Raw genomic sequence first — 20,955 nt, 5'->3', positions numbered from 1 at the left:
CAGGAAGGAACCCTAGTAACTGGTACAATTGGACATACCCTCTGCCATACACCTCAGTGGTTTACAGAGTATATACCGGGTGATCAAAAACCACGGAATAATGTAGATAGAGAGGTAAAACTGACAAAAGTTCACAAAATGTCCGACAGATGGCGCTGGCCAGCAAAACATCAGTGACTGCCCATGACAATCTTTTATAAAAGGAGCTGTAATGAAAGAGAGAATCAGATGCACCAGCAGTCGCAGTATGTTGACGTTACATGATAAGGCGCTTTTAGTGAAGCTGTATTGTCAGAATGGGGAATGTGCTAGTTCAGCGTTACGATCCTATCGCATAGGATGAGGATTCGAACAGGTAAAGGTCCGTTGACATATGCAGCTGTGGCAAGAATGATTTCGAAGTTCGAAGCCAACGGGGTTGTTTAGACGACAGACCCCGTAGTGGCCGACCGAGCCCAAGGCGTAATGCTGCTGAGACAGTTCAGTAAGAAATGGAAACTGTAGCGGGTTTGTCTATGCACGGGGAAGTCGTCGCACTCGCACATCGCACCGGCATTCCATACACTACTGTTTGGTTGGCACTGAGGCGTACCCTCCGATGCTATCCGTACAAAATCCATTGGCATCATGAACTGTTACCTGGCGATTTAGTGAAGCGGAGGGCATTTGCCGTGCGGGCGTTTCAGAAGATGGCAGAAGATGACGATTGGTTGAGTAACGTTAGTGGACCGACGAAGCTCATTTCACGCTCCGAGGGTCTGTCAACGCCCACAACTGCAGAATTTGGGCTACCGAAAACCCTAGAACTGTCGAAACTCCATTGCACGATGGGAAAGTCACGGTATGGGTTGGATTTACCACATTTACCGTTATCGGGCCTTTTTTCTTCGAGGAAATGCGCGATTCGTTAAAATTAAAAATTGTGCACCTGCCGAGTTTTGAATCCTGCATGCGAAGCTGTTGTGCTATCCAATACACCATGCAACAGGACTATGTAGTCTAACTTTTTTGAATACGTGTAACGAAATTCCGAATTTTTTCGTTTCGTCCATTACTCGTAAATGAGGGCTCACAAGGATGAATGGCTGCAGTGTACGATATATGTGATCTTAACCTAGCTCACCATACTGATAGTTTCAAAACGTGAGTCATACAGCTGACGACTTCTTTTACGTCATACTGACGTGCAATATGAAACTAATTTGTCATTCTGGAATAAATGACGGTAATGTAATCAGTAGGAAATTGCTACATAGCCATGCTCCCAAACGTGGGTGGACGGCATCCTCGTAACCGTAAGGGAATGGATACCGGTAATTTATAAGAAAACCAACGGCGAATACGTTATCTAATGCTCGTGAGTTTAGCCTCTTAACCAACTTCTGTTTAAGGCCACTCAAAAGAATGTAATCCAAGTAGAAATGACATGAAAACCAATACGAAGTTATCAAACACCCAAGGAAACATTTGCCGAACTTTAATACCAAAAAAATACTATACAGTAGTTTGCCAATTCTATCAAATAGCTAAGATTTCAGAAATAGGCATGCACTCGCTAACTTGCTATTTGTTTCGATTCTCTCGTCACTCAAAATCGGTCACAAATTATCAACGGGCGCAAAATTTCTTTAAGTCTTACTATCTAGATTCCCCAAACTCTTTCCAAAAAGGGAATGCTGTATAGGAATATTTCTCCGTGTTGGTACTTAACTAGGGAGCTGTACAAGAACTGAGGTCCACGACTGACCAATAAAACATTACTCCACTAACATTCAGCATTTTATTTTTCATTTTGGTAAAAATCATACGTTACCCTGAACGATTTTTATTAGTCCACAGACCATTTCACAATGCACGGATTTATAATCACATTTCTTACAATGATGAACATCGTATTTTGCTTCTATGTTGGTAGAGCTTGTAGGAACGCATAACTGCTTTGACAGGCAATAAATTTCACAAAGTGTTAAGGTTTGTGGGATATGCATACTTTCAGTCACTTGCGAGGAGAATTAGACGTTTGCTTCAACCTGCTGAGATGTCACCAGAGTGATTATCCACAGTAAATTATTTGAAAAATGGATGACGCAATCAAGCACTTTGCAAGTATTTTTACTATGGTAGTTGGATTGTTGTTCAAAAATGGCTCTGAGCACTATGGGACTTAACATCTATGGTCATCAGTCCCCTACAACTTAGAACTACTTAAACCTAACTAACCTAAGGACATCACACAACACCCAGTCATCACGAGGCAGAGAAAATCCCTGACCCCGCCGGGAATCGAACCCGGGAACGGGAAGCAAGAACGCTACCGCGCGACCACGAGGTGCGGACAATTGTTGTTCATCGGTGAAACTGTGTAGTAACAAATACACTGACACGTGCTGGCGTTATGCTGAGTTTGACAAATTGGGTCACTCCGTTGTTAATACTTTTGTGATAAAAGTTCTTACAGTGATCAGATCCACGTAAGCAAGGAGATATAAAAGCTGTCACCAAACAGTACTGACTTGAGGGGAAAAAAATACTTCGACACTTGCACAATACAACTATGTACCCATTTTCCGACAATTTTCATCATACATGATCTGAATGATCCTAATGAATGTCGCACATCACCTTCACAGCAAGGATGGCTGAGAGATCTTTTGATAATCTAATACAATTTTACGTAGCAGAGTTCGGCGAAATCCACCAACCGTGGAGAGTCACTGTTCGAAATTCAGCTGAAGGCTACATTTTACGAGTACTGTTAAAGGTAGCTGACTTAACATGGGCATCCATTATAATGTTAGGAAATGACAGTTCAGTCCATGCACAGTTTGTGACGTACATGCAAATGCCTTTAAGTTTAGATTCCGTCAACTCAAGCCAACTTCCTGTTAAAATTGGTAAAAACCGGTAGCATCCAGCTGACTCTTCGCGCCGGCGCAGTACGATCAATTTAATCTTTTCGTTACGTGCCACAAAAACAATACCCCGGTAACAGACACGAGAATACTGTATTCTTAAGCTGAACGCGCAATGCGTAGGTAACACGTAACAGAACCTTTCACTCCTGCTGCATTATTAATCCACTAGCATAAGTTTTCTCCCACAAACCGCAGTTTTGACACATTTGTTGTGTTCTCTACTGCCGCAACGCCTCTGCTACGCGACAACCCACAGTAAAAGTGGGTAAGCACTAAAGAACATTACAAAGCATGTATACCACAATGTTGCTAGCGTAGTGTAAGTGGGTGGATATAACTTCTAATTTCAACTGTCAAGATTTCACTTTTTTTTGAAAATTCCGGGGAACCTAGAAGGTTACAGCGATAAATGAAATTGTTTTGACCGCTAAAATGACACAAACATGCAGTTAACTGGCACTAGCAAAACAGTCAATAATTAGTTTCGTTTTAAGCTGAATGAAGAGTTCAAAGGTACATGTTCAATACAAACGTTAAACTGTGGCAAGTCCGATTAATTTGTTAAGGCACTGCAAAGTGGAAATGTTGGATTCAAAAGTCTTACCACTCAAAACAGTGAGGTTGTGAGAATTATTATGAAAAGTACTGCATCTGTAAGTTCCAGAGTGAAATGCACGTGCATGCGTTACATTAAGGTGAAAGAAAATCCTTCCATTTGCTTCTTTTTTGTACATAGTGTAATTCTTGTCCGAATCGATGACGACTTTCACACCATTGACCGTAGATATATGGTCAAATTTGATAGTGTAGCCATCTTTTTGCCATTTTATTGCATCAAATACTGAAGCTTCACACACTATCGTGAATGGGCAGTCTTCAAAGACGTGATGATTACCCTGATATTTAACTGGCGGGTAGCCTGAATAAAACATTAACAAACTAACTGCAAACAGTTACACGAATATCAAATGTTCATTATCAGGACTTTATATCGAAAGCACGATTCTTAGTAAATCGCAGGATTACAGTAATTTATCAAACAATTTCATATTTGAAAATACCACAACATAACTGCATTCACAAAGCCTTACGATTTTGCAATCCAAACCCGATTACTTACACACAAACACTTGCATCTCTCTGATGAAAAGGGCTCCCCATGTTTTAGTAATAGGGAAAAGTCATCGAAAAAACTGCAGCCTTGTTTGTATTGTATTATATACACAATGGAATTTTCATTTAACTCAGGATTTTCATACGAACATTAGACCAATAACTATCAGAAAAAATATTAAAAAATAGCACAGCTTTAATGTGAAAACCAAATCGGAAACTTAGCACTACTCTGAACGACGAGAATCAAATTACCATCTAAATTTAATCAATTCCTTCGCGGTCTTTAGTTCGGAAACTGACACCAAGCATTCAACGACAGAAGACCATACTGTGTGTTCTGAAACTAGTCTCTTAGTGTTCGGTGTCAGTCTATTAGAAACTGAACTGAACACAATCATACAAAAGGGAATTGGCACAGATGCCTGTATCTCTGCATATCAGACCAAGGCATCCAAATGAAGCAGGCAACTAACACATGCCACAAACGAGAAAGTATACCCAAATTTAAAAATCTTTACCATTATAAGTGTTTACCTCAGATTACAAACCCTACGTGTAACAGTTTAGCATTGATATTTTCATAATTCCCACTGTGTCTAACGAACTTCAGGAGCTACATTCTAACGACACCAGACAGTGACGTCTGTATGTGTCAAGAATAGGCTACTTTCTTGGCACCGACACCCAAATGGTAGCTAATCAATCCACTGCAGAGAAAGTTGTCATAGTGGCTGATCCTATCATTAAAATCGTAATTTCTAGACCGAGTTTGCGCTTAACATTAGGGTGATGGAAGGAAGAGACGAGAAGGGAATTCTCTGCCATATTATGGTAATGAGAACTGACTCACGTAACACTTAAAAATAACCTTCAAATCGAGGACGACTACGCGTAGAGACTGCTCCTCACAACAGAGCTGTCACAGCCTACTTTTAACACTGTACTATCACCACATACAATTAAAACATTTAAAAACACATTTATTAATATTAACCCATTACACTTAAGAGTCTCAAAAGACTTACCTGCTGCTCTTGTAGACACTATATTGGATACAAAAATTAGTAGAAGGCTTAGGAAACTGTACCTAAGTATACAGTTCCTGTACTTTAACGTTAATATCATGATAATATTGCTATAACTAACTCCAACGTGACTACACTTCACAAACCCAGCCCACAACAATTTTACACTCTACCGCAAGATGGCGTTGAGAGACACTAACTATCTAATCGGGCACAGAGTACAAGGCAAAAATAGACCAAAACCAGAGATTTTATAACACAGCAATACTGTCAAAGATATCGCAGACGCATACAGTATCAAAGACGCCACACGGCCACAGTAGTTTATCGTTTGGAAGGATAATAGTTAAGTTCTTGAGTTGTTAGATGTTGTGAAAGATGAGTTGATCTGTTAATGGATACACAAATGGAACTGTGGATGTGTGAACGGATACATATTTTTTTTGCATTGTACAGTCGCTGTATTCGGTGAACGCAAAACGAATGTGTGGAATGGTTCACTTCTTTTTAAGTGTGGAAACTGGTCAATTATAGTATTGTGATGTAGATAGCTCCATCGGATGTGTACACAATGTTACTCTATTGTACTCCAGAGTTTGAGATTGTTGACCAACAGAAATTAAGTGAGCATTTTTCTTATAGTTTGCTATTGGAGAAGGCTTACTTGAGATACTACAGTATTAGGTTTCGATTTTCGTGGTGAAGCAGCGAGGCTCGAAATATACTCAAGTTATGTACGTCGAACGTCATGAGGTATGTAGTTACATTAAAACTGAATCATGGAAATATACAGGAATGGATATGAGTGTAAGTATGGGGGCAGCTTTTTAACAATAGCGTCGTTAACGATCTACAGGCTTATTATTGTCGCTCATTGGGCAGTGGTACACTTTTTTTTTTTTTTTTTTTTTTTTTTTTTTTACTTTTGCTATAAAATATGGCAGGTAGATGGTGTGGTAACATGTATAAAGTCTATCTTAAAATGTATTTGTTGCAGTACATGCAAATAAATTAATAATTGTTAGTCTCATGTAGTATGTGCACACATTGAAATGGTTTTGCCACAAGTACCAAATAAATAAATGATTGACCCCTTAATTTCTGATATTCAGAACTACGGCCGTTTTGCTTAGCAAATTAAAAGTGCTAAAAATTATGCTTCCTGATAACAAGATCTACAGTGAATGAAGCCAAGGATAAGAATGAAATACGCGAGGTTTATATTTCTGCAGGTGATAGTAAAGCATTGTTTCAATAGATTTCTACTGCACAAAGCAAAGTGATTGACAACTTAGTGTGGAAAGGGGGAATATTTTCAGTTTGCAGCAGCAGCAGCAGAACAGTTCCGTACTGATAACATTCATACGTACCCCACTAACATGTAATATTGAGTTCTCTTTGCAGGCTCATAATAGTCTTACCGTTTTCCTGTGGAGTTTCACACATTATCTAAAAGAAACATATCGATAGAGCAACAAAGCATATAGTTACAGGCCACAGTTGTCATTCAGGTAGAAGAGTGACATGATAACTGTGTACAGGACAGAATGAGCGACCAAACACTAGCGTTTATTAATTGAAACTTTCTGACAGATTAAAACTCTGTGCTGGACCGAGACTCGGACTCGGGACCTTTGCCTTTCACGGGCAAGTGCTCTACCAACTGGGCTACCCAAGCTCGACTCAGAACTAGCACTCCTGGAAGAAAGGATATTGCAGAGACATGGCTCAGCCACAACCTAGGGGCTGTTTCCAGAATGAGATTTTCAATCTGCAGCGGAATGTGCACCGATATGAAACTTCGTGACAGATTAAAACTGTGCGCCGCAATATTCTTTCTTCCATGAGTGCTAGTTCTGCAAGGTTCGCAGAAGAGCTTCTGTGAAGTTAGGAAGGTAGGAGACGAGGTACTGGCAGAATATAAGCTGTGAGGACGAGTCATGCTTGATTAGCTCAGTTGGTAGAGCACTTGCCCACGAAAGGCAAAGGTCCCGAGTTCGAGTCTTGGTCCAGTACACAGTTTTAATCTGTCAGGATGTTTCATATCAGCGCACACAGCTCTGCAGAGTGAAGATCTCATTCCGCTTATTAGTTGTTGCTAAGGCAGCTGCCCTGTAAGTAAACAGATGTGAATGGCTTCGTATTCTGACTCTGTTCTAATATTTCCTTTTTAAATTTGTTTATAAATGCAATTTTAAAAGGAACATGTAATATTATTTGAATAACTTTATTCACAGACTTGACCTCAAGCATGGGAGTGAAATGGACTGGGACTACATTTAGTACTATAAGAAATTCTTAATTCAAACTCATTTGCTTGGCTATGGAAGATTACTGTAAGTTACGATTATCCAACCATTTTACTACTGTAGTGTCGGCAGACTTGCCAACACTACGCACACTAATTGAAAGAGGCGGCCAAGATGCACGCGCTAACTCAAGAAGGATGGAGTGAGGTCTGAAACAGGAGACTTAATGAATGTGATAAAGAAAATACGTATCTTTGGAATATACTTAACTTTTAATACATCCTTGTATACATCATTCATGATGAGACATCTGGAGATTGTGGCGATACAAGTGACTCTTTATATACAAGCTATTTAAGGCTAATGGCACCTTGCTAAGTCGTAGCCATTAACTTAGCTGAAGGCTATTCTAACTGTCTCTCGGCAAATGAGAGAAATGGCTTCGTCCGTATAGTCGCTAGCAACGTCGTCGTACAACTGGGGCGAGTTCTCGTACGTCTCTCGAGACCTGCCGTGTGGTGGCGCTCGGTCTGCGATCACACAGTGGCAACACGCGGGTCCGACATGTACTAATGGACCGCGGCCGATTTAAGCTACCACCTAGCAAGTGTGGTGTCTGGCAGTGACACCACAACTACCTCGTGCACCAGTTTTTTTTTTTTTTTTTTTATTTTTTTTTTTTTTTTATTTTTTTTTTTTTAATATAAAAAGTCTCCATGGTTTGAGAATTGGTAATATGCTTTTGATCTCACATTCAGATACACTGACATTAAAATAGCATGTTGAAAAACAATCTGAATATATATACCAGGGCAGTGCACTGATCAAAATTTCATGCAACTACAGTCACCCTCGGCAAACCACTATGAAGTGCAGGCAGAAGGTACTTCCCATTGTACGAGTTATTAGGGCTTCATCCATTTACATTCAGATATGGAGCATGGGAAGAATAACTGTTTAAATGCCTCAGCATTCTGTAATTAGTGTAATCTTGTCTGTGCGATCCCCTTTCTTAGGGTTATTTGCGTCTATCTAAAAGTGTGTAACAGTTCAGTGTCTCTGTTGACACTTCCCAACAGATCACACAAATTTGTATATACACTCAGTGTCCCCCATTAGTTGTGTTTGGTAATTGTTCTGTTTGAATTCTCAGGATAACGGAAGTGTCAGATTCCACCCGTTGGCTTTAACCTGTGACATAGGGCTGTTGTTGTGAGACGTCACAACAGCGCGGAGTTTAGTTTGTGAGAGTGGCGTGTTTGTAGGTGTCGTTTGATGTTATTGGTTTGCTGTTTCTCCACGGTAAGTCATTTAATTCTATTTGTGACTTCTAAGTTTAATAGTGCGCATCTGCAGGCTGCAATGGGGGACGACATGTTGTCTGTCATTAAGTTTCTGCAACTTTTTTGGGCTTGTGACAGAGATAATGTAATGCGGTGTTTATGAAATTTGGGAGTTAGTGTGTACCGCCGGAACTTTTTTATGGTAAGTAGTCCTTTTTTGGGTCTATTGTTCGTGTGTTATGATGTTCAGTGCGATTTTTGTGTGTTATTCGGTTGGTGTTATTTACTGCATGTGGTTGATGTTTTAGTATTGGCACTTGTGGTTGATTTATGTATCTTAGAGGGAAGTATTTGATTTCAATTTTCTTGGTATCATCAGTTGTATTTGAGCTGCATGGGTCATGGGAAGTAACCAATTGCCATTTGTCGTCGTAGCTGTGTATGTTTTGGTATCATGAGCTGTTGTGGGCCTATATAGATCAAGGGAAGTGTTCGATACCAATGCGTTGTCGTAGCTGTGTGTGTTTTGGTATCTTGAGTTGCTGTTTACCTATATAGGTCAAGGGAAGTGTATGATTCCAATGTGTCATACCTCTGTGTTCTGGTATCATGAGTTGCTGATGACCTATATAGTCAAGGGAACTGTCTGATACCCATGTGTAGGGTCGACCAAAGCGTCCGATCCCACCCGTCGGCTTTGACCCGTGACGTAAGGCTGTTGTGGTGTGTGACCTCACGACGGCGAGGAATTTAGTTTGTGAGAGTGGCGTGTTTGTAGGTGTCGTTTTGATGTGATCGGTGATGCTCTCTGGTGGTGTGTTAGGTGCTCTCTGGTGGTGTGTTAGGTGATGTTTTTTGGTTTAGTTTGCGAGTGTGGCGTCGTGTGTGAATTTTGGTAAATTGCTTTTTTTATGTCTTTGGTAGGTATGGATATGACTGACAGGGTCAAAAGTTTTCGGTTGTCGGCTATGATGGGGGACAGTGCGTTGTCTCTAATAAAATTTCTTCAACTATTCGGATTTTTGGATGAAGTCGTGAAGAAATGAGGCTTACTTAAAGTTCCGGCGTCTCAGACCAGGGACGGCTGTATGTGGAGATGTTGTAAGGATAACAGGTCAAGGGTAGTGTTCGATCCCAATGTGTGGCTGTGAATGTTGGTTTCGGTATCGGGAGATGTTTTTGGGCTATGTAGGTCAAGGAAAGTGTTAGGTCCTAATTTATGGGATTGGGAGCTGCTGTTGAGCTATATAGGTCAAGGGAAGTGTTCGATTCCAGAAGATATTGTGTTTAGTGGTATTTGGGGAGTTTTGTGATGTCGGTTTTTTTCATCATTTTGTGTGGTTTCGTATGGGGGTGGGTGTTTAAATTTGTTTATATTTAGTTTGTCCCCACCCAAAAACTCCCTATTTCCCGTGCTTGTCCCTTTAGTGTCATTAGGCTTTTCGTGGGGCGTGTGTATGTTTGTTTTTTGATGTATTTTTGTCCTCGTAATGTGTACGTAACGACTTTATATGTGCCATATTGGAATTGTGGTTTATTGTTGTTTCCGCCATATTTGTGACGTCATGAGTCAAAGCAGATGGGTGGGATCGGACGCTTCTGTATTTCCCATGTGTATCATTGTAGCTTTGTGTCTTTGTATCATGAGCTGCTGTTGACCTATATAGATCAAGGGAAGTGTCTGATTCCAATTTTTGTTGTTTTGGGTGTTGGTTTTGTGGTATCGATAGTTGCAGTGTATAATTTTTGGAGTAGGTGGTTTTTATTTTGTGGTATCGACAATTGCGGTTGAGCTATGTAGGTGAAGGGAAGCGACAGATTCCTGTATATATTGTAAGTGTAGCAGAACTTGGGAATTTTGTGGTGTGTTTATGTTGTCATTTTGTGTGGTTTGTGATCATGGTGTGTGTCTGTATGTGTTTATATTTAGTTTGTCCCCACCCAAAAACCCCCAATTTCCCGTACTGGTCCCGTTAGTTTGATTATATTTTTGAAGAGAGGTGTGTGTGTGTGTGTGTGTTTATATGTATTTTCTGTTTGTTGTCGTTTATGTAATGACGTCATAGGCACCATATTGGAGACGTTGAGAATGGTCATTTCCGCCATATTGGTGACGCCATGCAGACGGGTGAAATCGTAAGCTTTTGTATTCCTGCATTCTCCAAAGTATGCTGTTGGCTTTACCTACAATTGAGCCTATTTCAACATTCCATTTCATAACCCTACCTAGGTATATGCAGAAGTTGACAGATTCCAAATGTGACTCATTGTTACTGTAGTAGAGTGATACTGGTACTGTGTGTTTTTCATTTTGTGAAACGCACAGTTTTACATATTTGAACATTTAATGCAAGTTACCAATGTTTGCACCACTTTGAAAGCTTATCATGATCTAACTGAATGTTTGTGCAGCTTTGTTCAGACAGTACTTAATTACAGATAACTGCATTACCTATGAAAAGTCTGAGATTGCTATTAATATTGTTTGCAAGGTCATTAATGTACAACTGCGCACAAGAATGATGTCAAAACTCTTCCCTGGGGCACACTCTTTTATACCTGTTAACGATGCTTCATCCACAATAATGTGCTGCTTCCTCCACAACAAAAAATCCATAGTCCAGTCTCAAATTGTGCTTGATACCTCATATGATTCTACTTTTGTTTAAGAAGCACAGATGTGCTACTAAGTGAAATGTTTTTGTAAATTGAGAAATATTGCATCTTTTTGACTGCCTTAATTAAAAACAACTTAAGGATGTGAGAAAAGTGAGAGATGAGTTTCATATGACCATTGTTTTCAGAAACCATGCAGGCTGGCATGCAGATGGTCATTGTGTTAGAGATACCTCATTAAGATTGAGCTCAGAGTATGTTCTAAGATTGTACAACAAAAAGGTAAAGGTATCAAACTTCAATTACTATTAATTAATTCTGATACTCTCTAGCTTCACTAAAGCTTCCAGGCATATTGGTGCTTCTGATTTCTACAAGGAAAATGTGGCTCAGAATTTGCATTGTAGCTATTGTAATTTGTGGCATGGTTTTGTGACTATATTATGACGGTGTGATGTTGAATGATCATTATTTATTTTAAAAAAAATACTGATACTCATAATTTAGAGGATCCTTCCAAAAATAGTCTATTTTTGATGCAATGCACTTTTTGTCCCAGAGTTTGTACCTGTTTGCAAAGACGTCCAGGAAACCATTTTTTTAAAAGTCCTTCAGAATTTCCTTTGCAGCTTTGGCTACTGTTTCTGATGAATGAAAATGCCTCCCACAGAGGTGTTTATTCAGATTAGGGAATAGAGAAAAGTCACACAGGCCACAATCCGGACTATTGGGAGGGTGAGGGTGATTTTCACATTGACTTTTGCAAGATCTTCAATAAGAACATTTGCAGTACGCGGCTGTGCACTGTCATTGTTCAGCATCCAGACTGTTTCACAGATACGTGGTCTTTTGCATCTGATATGGGCTTGCAAAGTTTTTGGAACATTCCTGTAGTTTTGTCCAATTATTCATGTGTTTGCCGCTACAACGTGGCAATAAAATATTTCATGACTATCAAAACTTGAGATGAGCATAACTTTCTGGGTAAAAACACTCACTTCTACATGTACACTCTGCAAACCATTCTGAAGTGAAGTGCATGGCGGAAGGCACGTTCCATTGTACCAGTTATCAGGGTTTCTTCCTGTTCCACTGACATATGGATCATGGGAACAATTATTGTTTGATCACTCCATGCATGCAATAGTTATTCCAGTCTTATTTTTATGAGCCCTATGTGAGTGATATGTAGGGGCTTGTGATATATTCTTAAAGTAATCATTTAAAGACGGTTCTTGAAACTTTATTAATAGGCTATCTCAGGATAGTTTACATCTGTCTTCTAGAGTCTTCCAGTTTGGTTCCTTCAGGAGGTCTGTGACTCTCTCCCATGGATTAACCAAACCTGTAACCATTCATGTTGCCCTTCTCTGTACATATTCAGTATCCCCCCTTAGGTCTATGTGGTACAGATCCCACACACTTGAGCAATATTCTAGAGCTGGTCATGAAAGTGATTTGTACGCAGTCTCCTTTGTACAATGATTGCACTTCCACAGTATTGTACGAGTAAACCAAAATGTACCACCTGCTTTACCCATAACTAAGCCTATATGATCATTCCATTTCATATCCATATAAAGTGTTACACCTGGGTATTCGTATGAGTTGGCCGATTCCAACAGTGACTCATTGATAGTATAGTCATATGATACGATAGGATGTTGTTGTTGTTGTTGTTGTTGTTTTTTTAAAAAAGTGCAAAATTTTATATTTCTGAACTTTTAAAGCATGTTCTCAATCTCTGCACCACTTTAAAATTTTATTAAGAACTGACTGAATATTTATGCTGCTGCTTTCAGATAATACTTCATTCTAGATAACTGGATCATCTGCAAAAATCTTGAGTTTACTATTAATGTTGTGTGCTAGGTCATTAATATAAATGGACAGCAAGGGTCCCAACACACTTCCCTGGGGCACACCCGAATTTACTTTTACATGTGACAATGACTCTCCATCCAAGATAACATGTTGCGTTCTCCCTGCTAAAGACTATTCAATCAAGTCACAAAAGTGCGAATTCGGTTTCACATGATCGATGTTTTCGAAATTTTTGCTGTTTGGCATTGAGGAGGTCATTCTGTTCAAGATACTCATTATGTGTGAGTTCAGAATATGTTCTGAGATTTTACAACAAATCAATGTCCAGAGTACTCGACAGAAGTTCGTGGATCGCTTCTTCTACCCGTCCTGTAGATGGGTTGACCTGTGCCTTTTCCCAAGAACCGGGCCCCTCCCATTATGAACTGTTCTACTGGGTACATATCTATCCAGTGGATGGTCAACCATTCATTTAAACTTGAACCAGACTTCCTCCTGCCCTGTGTTGAAGTTCCTTTCTTGAGAAATGGTACTATTGATCTTTTATCTAGTTTACTGAACATATATATATCTTTCTGCTAGTTTTAGTTGTCCTTTGCACTTTGGTAATCATTGTTACCACAACTGTGTCATGGTCACTGGTGCCAGTTTCGATTTAGGTGTCCTCAAAGAGGTTAGGTCTATTTATTGCCATTAGATCCAGTATATTTCCATTGTGATTGGGGTTCCTAACTATATATTCTAGGTAGTTTTCAGAGGAGGCGTTTAGTAAAGTTTCAGAGGATGTCTGATCACACCCACAACTAACAGAGCTGTAATTTTCTCAATTAATTGTTGGATGATTAAAGTCTCCATCGATGGTTACAGTATGATTGGGAAACCTGCGTAATAGTGAATTGAGGTTTACTATAAAGTTTTCGGTTGCATTAGGAGACAAGTCTGGTGAGCAATAGAAGTATCCAATTATCGTTTTATGCCCACCCTTGATACTGAGTTATGCCCAAACAATCTCGTGTACAGCTTCAATTTCTATCTCGGTTGATTTGAATTTTTAGTCTGCTGCAACAAATACGCCACCTCCATTACCCATTTTCCTAGTCTTTCAATAAACACTTAAATTTTTCCCAAAAATCTCACTGCTATCAATTTCGGGTTTCAACGGACTTTCTGTACCTAGTATTATGTGAGCACTATTTAGGATTTAATACTGGGAGGCATTTGTTTCGATTTTACTCTTATACTTCTCGGTTTCCTATAGCTGTTGTTACTGGATTTGATGGAGAGTTGCGTAATCTAAAAAACCTTTGTGAGCACCCCATGCACAGACAACTACCTGAGTAGCAGCCTCTGATGTGCACACCTGAGCCATTTAGGGGAACTCTAAACACTTAGGTTTCCTGGGGAGGGGGGGATATTTCCAGGTTTCATCAGCCATGTGATTACCTTTGAAAGTTCAAATTCTCCTCTGACATCAAATCCAGTTGCATGCAGACCTGCAGGCAAATGTTCTTTGGTCAGGAATGAGCAGCCTTGAAAGCCACCAAGCACAGATTTATCTTATGTTTAAATTTTCAGTCACCCAACTTGTGGCTGGCACCAAAAGAAATTTTCAATATTTCAAAAAGTGTTCAAATGGTTATTTGTCGATCCTCTGTCACAATAACAGCAGTGGTGTTGATATTTTCTTCCGTAAGAGCAGTAACTGGAGCACGTGGTCCACCTTCCTTAAAAATAGTCAGGCACCTCTCTTTAAACAATGTAAACCATCTTTGAACTGTGCTTTGTGGAAGAATAGACTCTCCATAGGCCTCCTGTAAAGTTCCATAGGCCACAGCTGAAGATTTGTTGAGGTGAAAGCAGAATTACAGAGCCGCTTATTGTTCATCATGTATTACCTTGATTGCTGCGGAAGTAACTTGCCCAACTCTCATAAATGGCAACTAGGTTTGTCAACTATGAAACCAATATGGCATGTTACTTCATTAAGCTAACAGAATGTCATGAGTTTAAATTCTAGCCCAAGAAATTGATAGTAATAAGATTATGATCATTTTTTTTTTATTGAACAGACTCTGTAAAAAGCAAATTTGTTGGGAATTATCCTCCCTCTTTACTTGTAAGTTAGGCTATAAGCCCCAGGTCATATAGTTGAGACATGAAATTGTCAAGGAGACAGGCGACCATCATTATATTATGAGGCCCATTCAAAAACTTCCAGAAGTTTGTCCACAATATTGTGTTACACTTTCCTTTTACTTATTGTGCATGGTCTCTTTCGAAATACTCTCCTCCGCAATTGATACATCGCTCCCAATGCCATCCCACTTCGAAAAGCAGTCTTGGTGCACTTCTTCCTGGATCGCACAAAGCACCATCTGCGAATTTTATTTTGTCTTGTCTGTCATTGCAAATCTGTCCTTTTGAGGAGGTTTTCAACTTCGGAAATAAAAAAACAGTCCTCAGGGGCCAGGTCTGGAGAGTACGGAGGATGAGACAGCACAGTGACTTCATTTTTTGTGGAGTAGTCATGCACCAACAGGGATGAATGTGTGGATGCATTATCGTGATGCAAGAGCCACGAATTGTCTCACCACATTTCAGACTGTTTGCTTTTCACATTCTCTCGCAGGTGTCGCAACACTTCCCAGTAATACCATCAGTTAGCAGTTTGTTCTTGTGGCACAAATTCATGATGAACTAATCCTTCAGAATCAAGTAAAAGTATTTGCATGGCTTTGACATTTGGCCTGATCTGACAAGGTTTTTTTTGGTCTTGGATAAACTTTTCCTGACCCATTGCTAAGATTGAACCTTGCTCTCAACATCATAACTGTAGCTCCACATCTCATCACCAGTTATGATTCTCTTAAGGAACATTTTGTTCTCATTTGCACGATCCAAAAGTTTGTGACAGATTTCAAGTTGAAGGTCTTTCTGGTCTGGCTCGTGAGCCTGTGAGGTAACGGGCGAGTTGTGGCGCCCTGGAAATATTCAAAGTTTGGAGGTGGTGTGGCCGCGAGGGGGCTTCTCAGGGGGCCGCGGCCTGGCAGCAACCACGTGGTATCGAACGTTAGCTGAGCATGAGGGATAGCCCCAGCGCATGGTCCAGCCGCGTGGCTGGGAATTCCACGGTGATGTTGTGTCGATGAAGGAGACACGCCGTGAGTGCCAAAGATGGTGGACTTTGTGAAACCTTAATGGCAGACATTTCACAGTTCGTATAGAAATTAATGGAGTCTACCCGTGGTCTAGGGGTAGAGTCTTTGATTCATAATCAAAACGTGTTTGGTCTCGGGTTCGATCCCCGCCACTGCCTAAATTTTGATAAATAATCAGCATTGGCGGCCGAAGACTTCCGGCATAAGAAGTCAGCCTCATTCTGCCAACGGCCTTGTCAAAGAGGGCGGACGAGCAGATAGAGGTTCAGGGCACTCTCTTGTCCTAGGAGTGGGAAATTGCCTCTAAAGACGGAAGAATCAGCAATGATCAAAGACATGAGGATGCAGAAGGCAATGGAAACTACTGCATTAAAGACACGTAACGTGTATCCTCAGGACATGTGGCCTGTAATTGAAGAAGTGTCATGATGATCTCTCCATTGGCAAAAGATTCCGGAATAGTTCCCCATTGGGATCTCCGGGAGGGGACTGCCAAGGGGGACATTACCATGAGAAAAAGATTGAATAATCAACGAAAGGATAACGTTCTACGAGTCGGGGCGTGGAATGTCAGAAGCCTGAATGTGGTAGGGAAACTAGAAAATCTGAAAAGGGAAATGCAAAGGCTCAATCTAGGTATAGTAGGGGTCAGTGAAGTGAAGTGGAAGGAAGACAAGGATTTCTGGTCAGATGAGTATCGGGTAATATCAACAGAAGCAGAAAATGGTATAACAGGTTTAGGATTCGTTATGAATAGGCAGGTAGGGCAGAGGGTGTGTTACTGTTAACAGTTCAGTGACCGGGTTGTTCTAATCAGAATCGACAGCAGACCAACACCGACAACGATAGTTCAGGTATGCATGCCGACGTCGCAAGCTGAAGATGAACAGATAGAGAAAGTGTATGAGGATATTGAAAGGGTAATGCAGTATGTAAAGGGGGACGAAAATCTAATAGTCATGGGCGACTGGAATGCAGTTCTAAGGGAAGGAGTAGAAGAAAAGGTTCAGGAGAATATGGGCTTGGGACAAGGAATGAAAGAGGAGAAAGACTAATTGAGTTCTGTAACAAGTTTCAGCTAGTAATAGCGAATGCCCTGTTCAAGAATCACAAGAGGAGGAGATACACTTGGAAAAGGCCGGGAGATACTGGAAGATTTCAATTAGATTACATCATGGTCAGACAGAGATTCCGAAATCAGATTCTGGATTGTAAGGCGCACCCAGGAGCAGATATAGACTCAGATCACAATATAGTAGTGATGAAGAGTAGGCTGAAGTTCAAGACATTAGTCAGGAAGAATCAATACGCAAAGAAGTGGAATACGGAAGTACTAAGGAATGACGAGATAAGTTTGAAGTTCTCTAACGCTATAGATACAGCAATAAGGAATAGTGCAGTAGGCAGTACAGTTGAAGAGGAATGGACATCTCTAAAAAGGGCCATCATAGAAGTTGGGAAGGAAAACATAGGTACAAAGAAGGTAGCTGCGAAGAAACCATGGGTAACAGAAGAAATACTTCAGTTGATTGATGAAAGGAGGAAGTACAAATGTTCCGGGAAAATCAGGAATACAGAAATACAAGTCGCTGAGGAATGAAATAAATAGGAAGTGCAGGGAAGCTAAGACGAAATGGCTGCAGGAAAAATGTGAAGACATCGAAAAAGATATGATTGTCGGAAGGACAGACTCAGCATACAGGAAAGTCAAAACAACCTTTGGTGACATTAAAAGCAATGGTGGTACCATTAAGAGTGCAACGGGAATTCCACTGTTAAATGCAGAGGAGAGAGCAGATAGGTGGAAAGAATACATTGAAAGCCTCTATGAGATTTGTCTGATGTGATAGAAGAAGAAACAGGAGTCTATTTAGAAGAGATAGGGGATCCAGTATTAGAATCGGAATTTAAAAGAGCTTTGGAGGACTTACGGTCAAATAAGGCAGAAGGGATAGATAACATTCCATCAGAATTTCTAAAATCACTAGGGGAAGTGGCAACAAAACGATTATTCATGTTGGTGTGTAGAATATATGAGTCTGGCGACATACCATCTGACTTTCGGAAAAGCATCATCCACACAATTCCTCCAATAACTCACGCACTATTCAAGTTACATGCCTGTAATTCATACCAATTCAGGTACTAGTTACATGCCTGTAATTTATACCAATTTAGGTTTACACTAATAGCTTTCTAAAGACACGTCGATTGACACAATTGGATGAACCATTAAGGATTTGGAAATTTGTTTCTGAGTGTTAACTGTATAATTTACAGTCAGATACTTAACTTTAAACTAATAAAGATATTGAAAATCCGATTACACCATCAGAATCATCATGCAAATAATGGTATTGTACATGTTATTTTTGAGGTATCGTGATTCATCTGGCTACTATTATTATTATTTCTTTCTTGTCTCAGACGTTATGTCTGGTTACAAATGGAAGGTGACGCAGACCTTGATCAAGCGTGACTTCCTTTTAACTGTACGGTATATGTTACATTGCATTTAGGAACTTTCGGGTAATTGAACAAGTGTCAATAATTACAGATTTCTGTAGTTGTATATAGAAGTTTGGATGTAGCTGTATTGCATTGATGTACTGGTGGATATTGTGTGGTATGACTCCTGTAGTTGATAGTATAATTGGTATAATGTCAACTTTATCCTGATGCCACATGTCCTTGACTTCCTCAGCCAGTTGGATGTATTTTTCAATTTTTTCTCCTGTTTTCTTTTGTATATTTGTTGTATTGGATATGGATATTTCAATTAGTTGTGTTAATTTCTTCTTTTTATTGGTGAGTATGATGTCAGGTTTGTTATGTGGTGTTTTTTCATCTGTTATAATGGTTCTGTTCCAGTATAATTTGTATTCATCATTCTCCAGTACATTTTGTGGTGCATACTTGTATGTGGCAACATGTTGTTTTATAAGTTTATATTGTAAGGGAAGCTGTTGATGTATTATTTTTGCTACATTGTCATGTCTTCTGGGGTATTCTGTATTTGCTAGTATTGTACATCCACTTGTGATGTGATCTACTGTTTCTATTTGTTGTTTGCAAAGTCTGCATTTATCTGTTGTGGTATTGGGATCTTTAATAATATGCTTGCTGTAATATCTGGTGTTTATTGTTTGATCCTGTATTGCAATCATGAATCCTTCCGTCTCACTGTATATATTGCCTTTTCTTAGCCATGTGTTGGATGCGTCTTGATCGATGTGTGGCTGTGTTAGATGATACGGGTGCTTGCCATGTAGTGTTTTCTTTTTCCAATTTACTTTCTTCGTATCTGTTGATGTTATGTGATCTAAAGGGTTGTAGAAGTGGTTATGAAATTGCAGTGGTGTAGCCGATGTATTTATATGAGTGATTGCTGTGTGTATTTTGCTAGTTTCTGCTCGTTCTAGAAAGAATTTTCTTAAATTGTCTACCTGTCCATAATGTAGGTTTTTTATGTCAATAAATCCCCTTCCTCCTTCCTTTCTGCTTAATGTGAATCTTTCTGTTGCTGAATGTATGTGATGTATTCTATATTTATGGCATTTTGATCGTGTAAGTGTATTGAGTGCTTCTAGGTCTGTGTTACTCCATTTCACTACTCCAAATGAGTAGGTCAATATTGGTATAGCATAAGTATTTATAGCTTTTGTCTTGTTTCTTGCTGTCAATTCTGTTTATTATTATTATTATTATTATTATTATTCCCCCCCATCAGTCTACTGACTGGTTTGATGCGGCCCGCCACGAATTCCTTTCCTGTGCTAACCTCTTCATCTCAGAGTAGCACTTGCTATATAAATATATTTATTCATCTGTGTCTTTGTTTATATCCGATATATACTATTCATGAAGAAATTGGCCAAACATTTACTGTGTTTTAGAAAGCACAGAGACATTAGGCTACTGGCCTACTTTTGCCTGCTATTCCTTTGATATATGTTTATTTAATTTATTTATGTATTTAATAACGTATGTTAGAGCGTGTCTATGGTCCAGCCGTAGGAATATTTATTTAATTTCAAGTTATCTAAATGTAAATCCAGTATTTCGAATGTGTTTCGTTATGTTTGTGAATGTGCGTTGGCTTGAAGACATGGTGGAGCGCTCTAGCCAGTCACAGTGCTCGTGAATGGGGAGACTGGATGGAAGGGGGAGGACAATATGGGAGAGGACACTGCGGGTCCGGGAGAGTACGGCAGACAGGACGCTTGGTCACGAGAGAGACTGCGAGTGTGGAGTAGTTTGCATGTGGTCGCGAGAGATAGAAATACTTCGGAGTGCGGACTTGTGAACTTGTGAGATTTCTGAAGTTTCTACAGTGAAGACGTAGTATGCGTTTAGAATTGAATATCTCGCGAGCTATGTTGTCGTTAATAACTAATTACATGCAGTAGGTATCTATTGTTTCCCTGTTATTCAACTTAGATTTTATTTAATTGCTGGACTGTTGACACCAGTAAGTGTTTTGCATAAATATACCATATTCTCAAAAGTACTTCTACTATCGTACTCATCATTTAAAGTTGTTAAGATAGTACCTGCAGATTTTATTTATTGCAATCTTTTATTTGTAAATTTCTGTGTTACATTTGTGATTGCTGAGTGATATGAACCTTCGACCATTCGATTCATGTGTCTATTCATATTGTATACTGTTGACTCAACATTATTTGGCTTGTAATGCAGCAACTATGTATCCCAGCTCCTAGACAACGAAACTAACCAAAACTTTAAATATTTAAACTTTGAGTCTG

General features: G+C 39.7%; 1 protein-coding gene across 2 annotated transcripts in view; it reads right to left on the bottom strand.

Moving 5' to 3' along the window:
• Positions 1-5,272, bottom strand: part of LOC126262345 (basigin) — a 79,002-nt gene extending 73,730 nt beyond the window's left edge. The window contains exon 1 of one of the 2 annotated variants that reach the window (XM_049958915.1): positions 5,057-5,272. In XM_049958915.1, the coding sequence (XP_049814872.1) occupies positions 5,057-5,156 (100 nt within the window). In that variant the 5' untranslated portion in view covers positions 5,157-5,272. Of the gene's footprint in view, positions 1-4,565; positions 4,602-5,056 lie in introns of those variants that run through there. The other variant, XM_049958916.1, reaches the window with a different exon arrangement.
• Between the last annotated feature and the right edge of the window lie 15,683 nt (positions 5,273-20,955).

The sequence above is a fragment of the Schistocerca nitens genome, chromosome 6, assembly GCF_023898315.1.
Source record: "Schistocerca nitens isolate TAMUIC-IGC-003100 chromosome 6, iqSchNite1.1, whole genome shotgun sequence".
Classification (NCBI taxonomy): Eukaryota; Metazoa; Arthropoda; class Insecta; order Orthoptera; family Acrididae; genus Schistocerca; species Schistocerca nitens.
The sequence above is the reverse complement of the archived record's forward strand: the minus strand, read 5'-3'. Positions and strand labels throughout refer to the sequence as shown.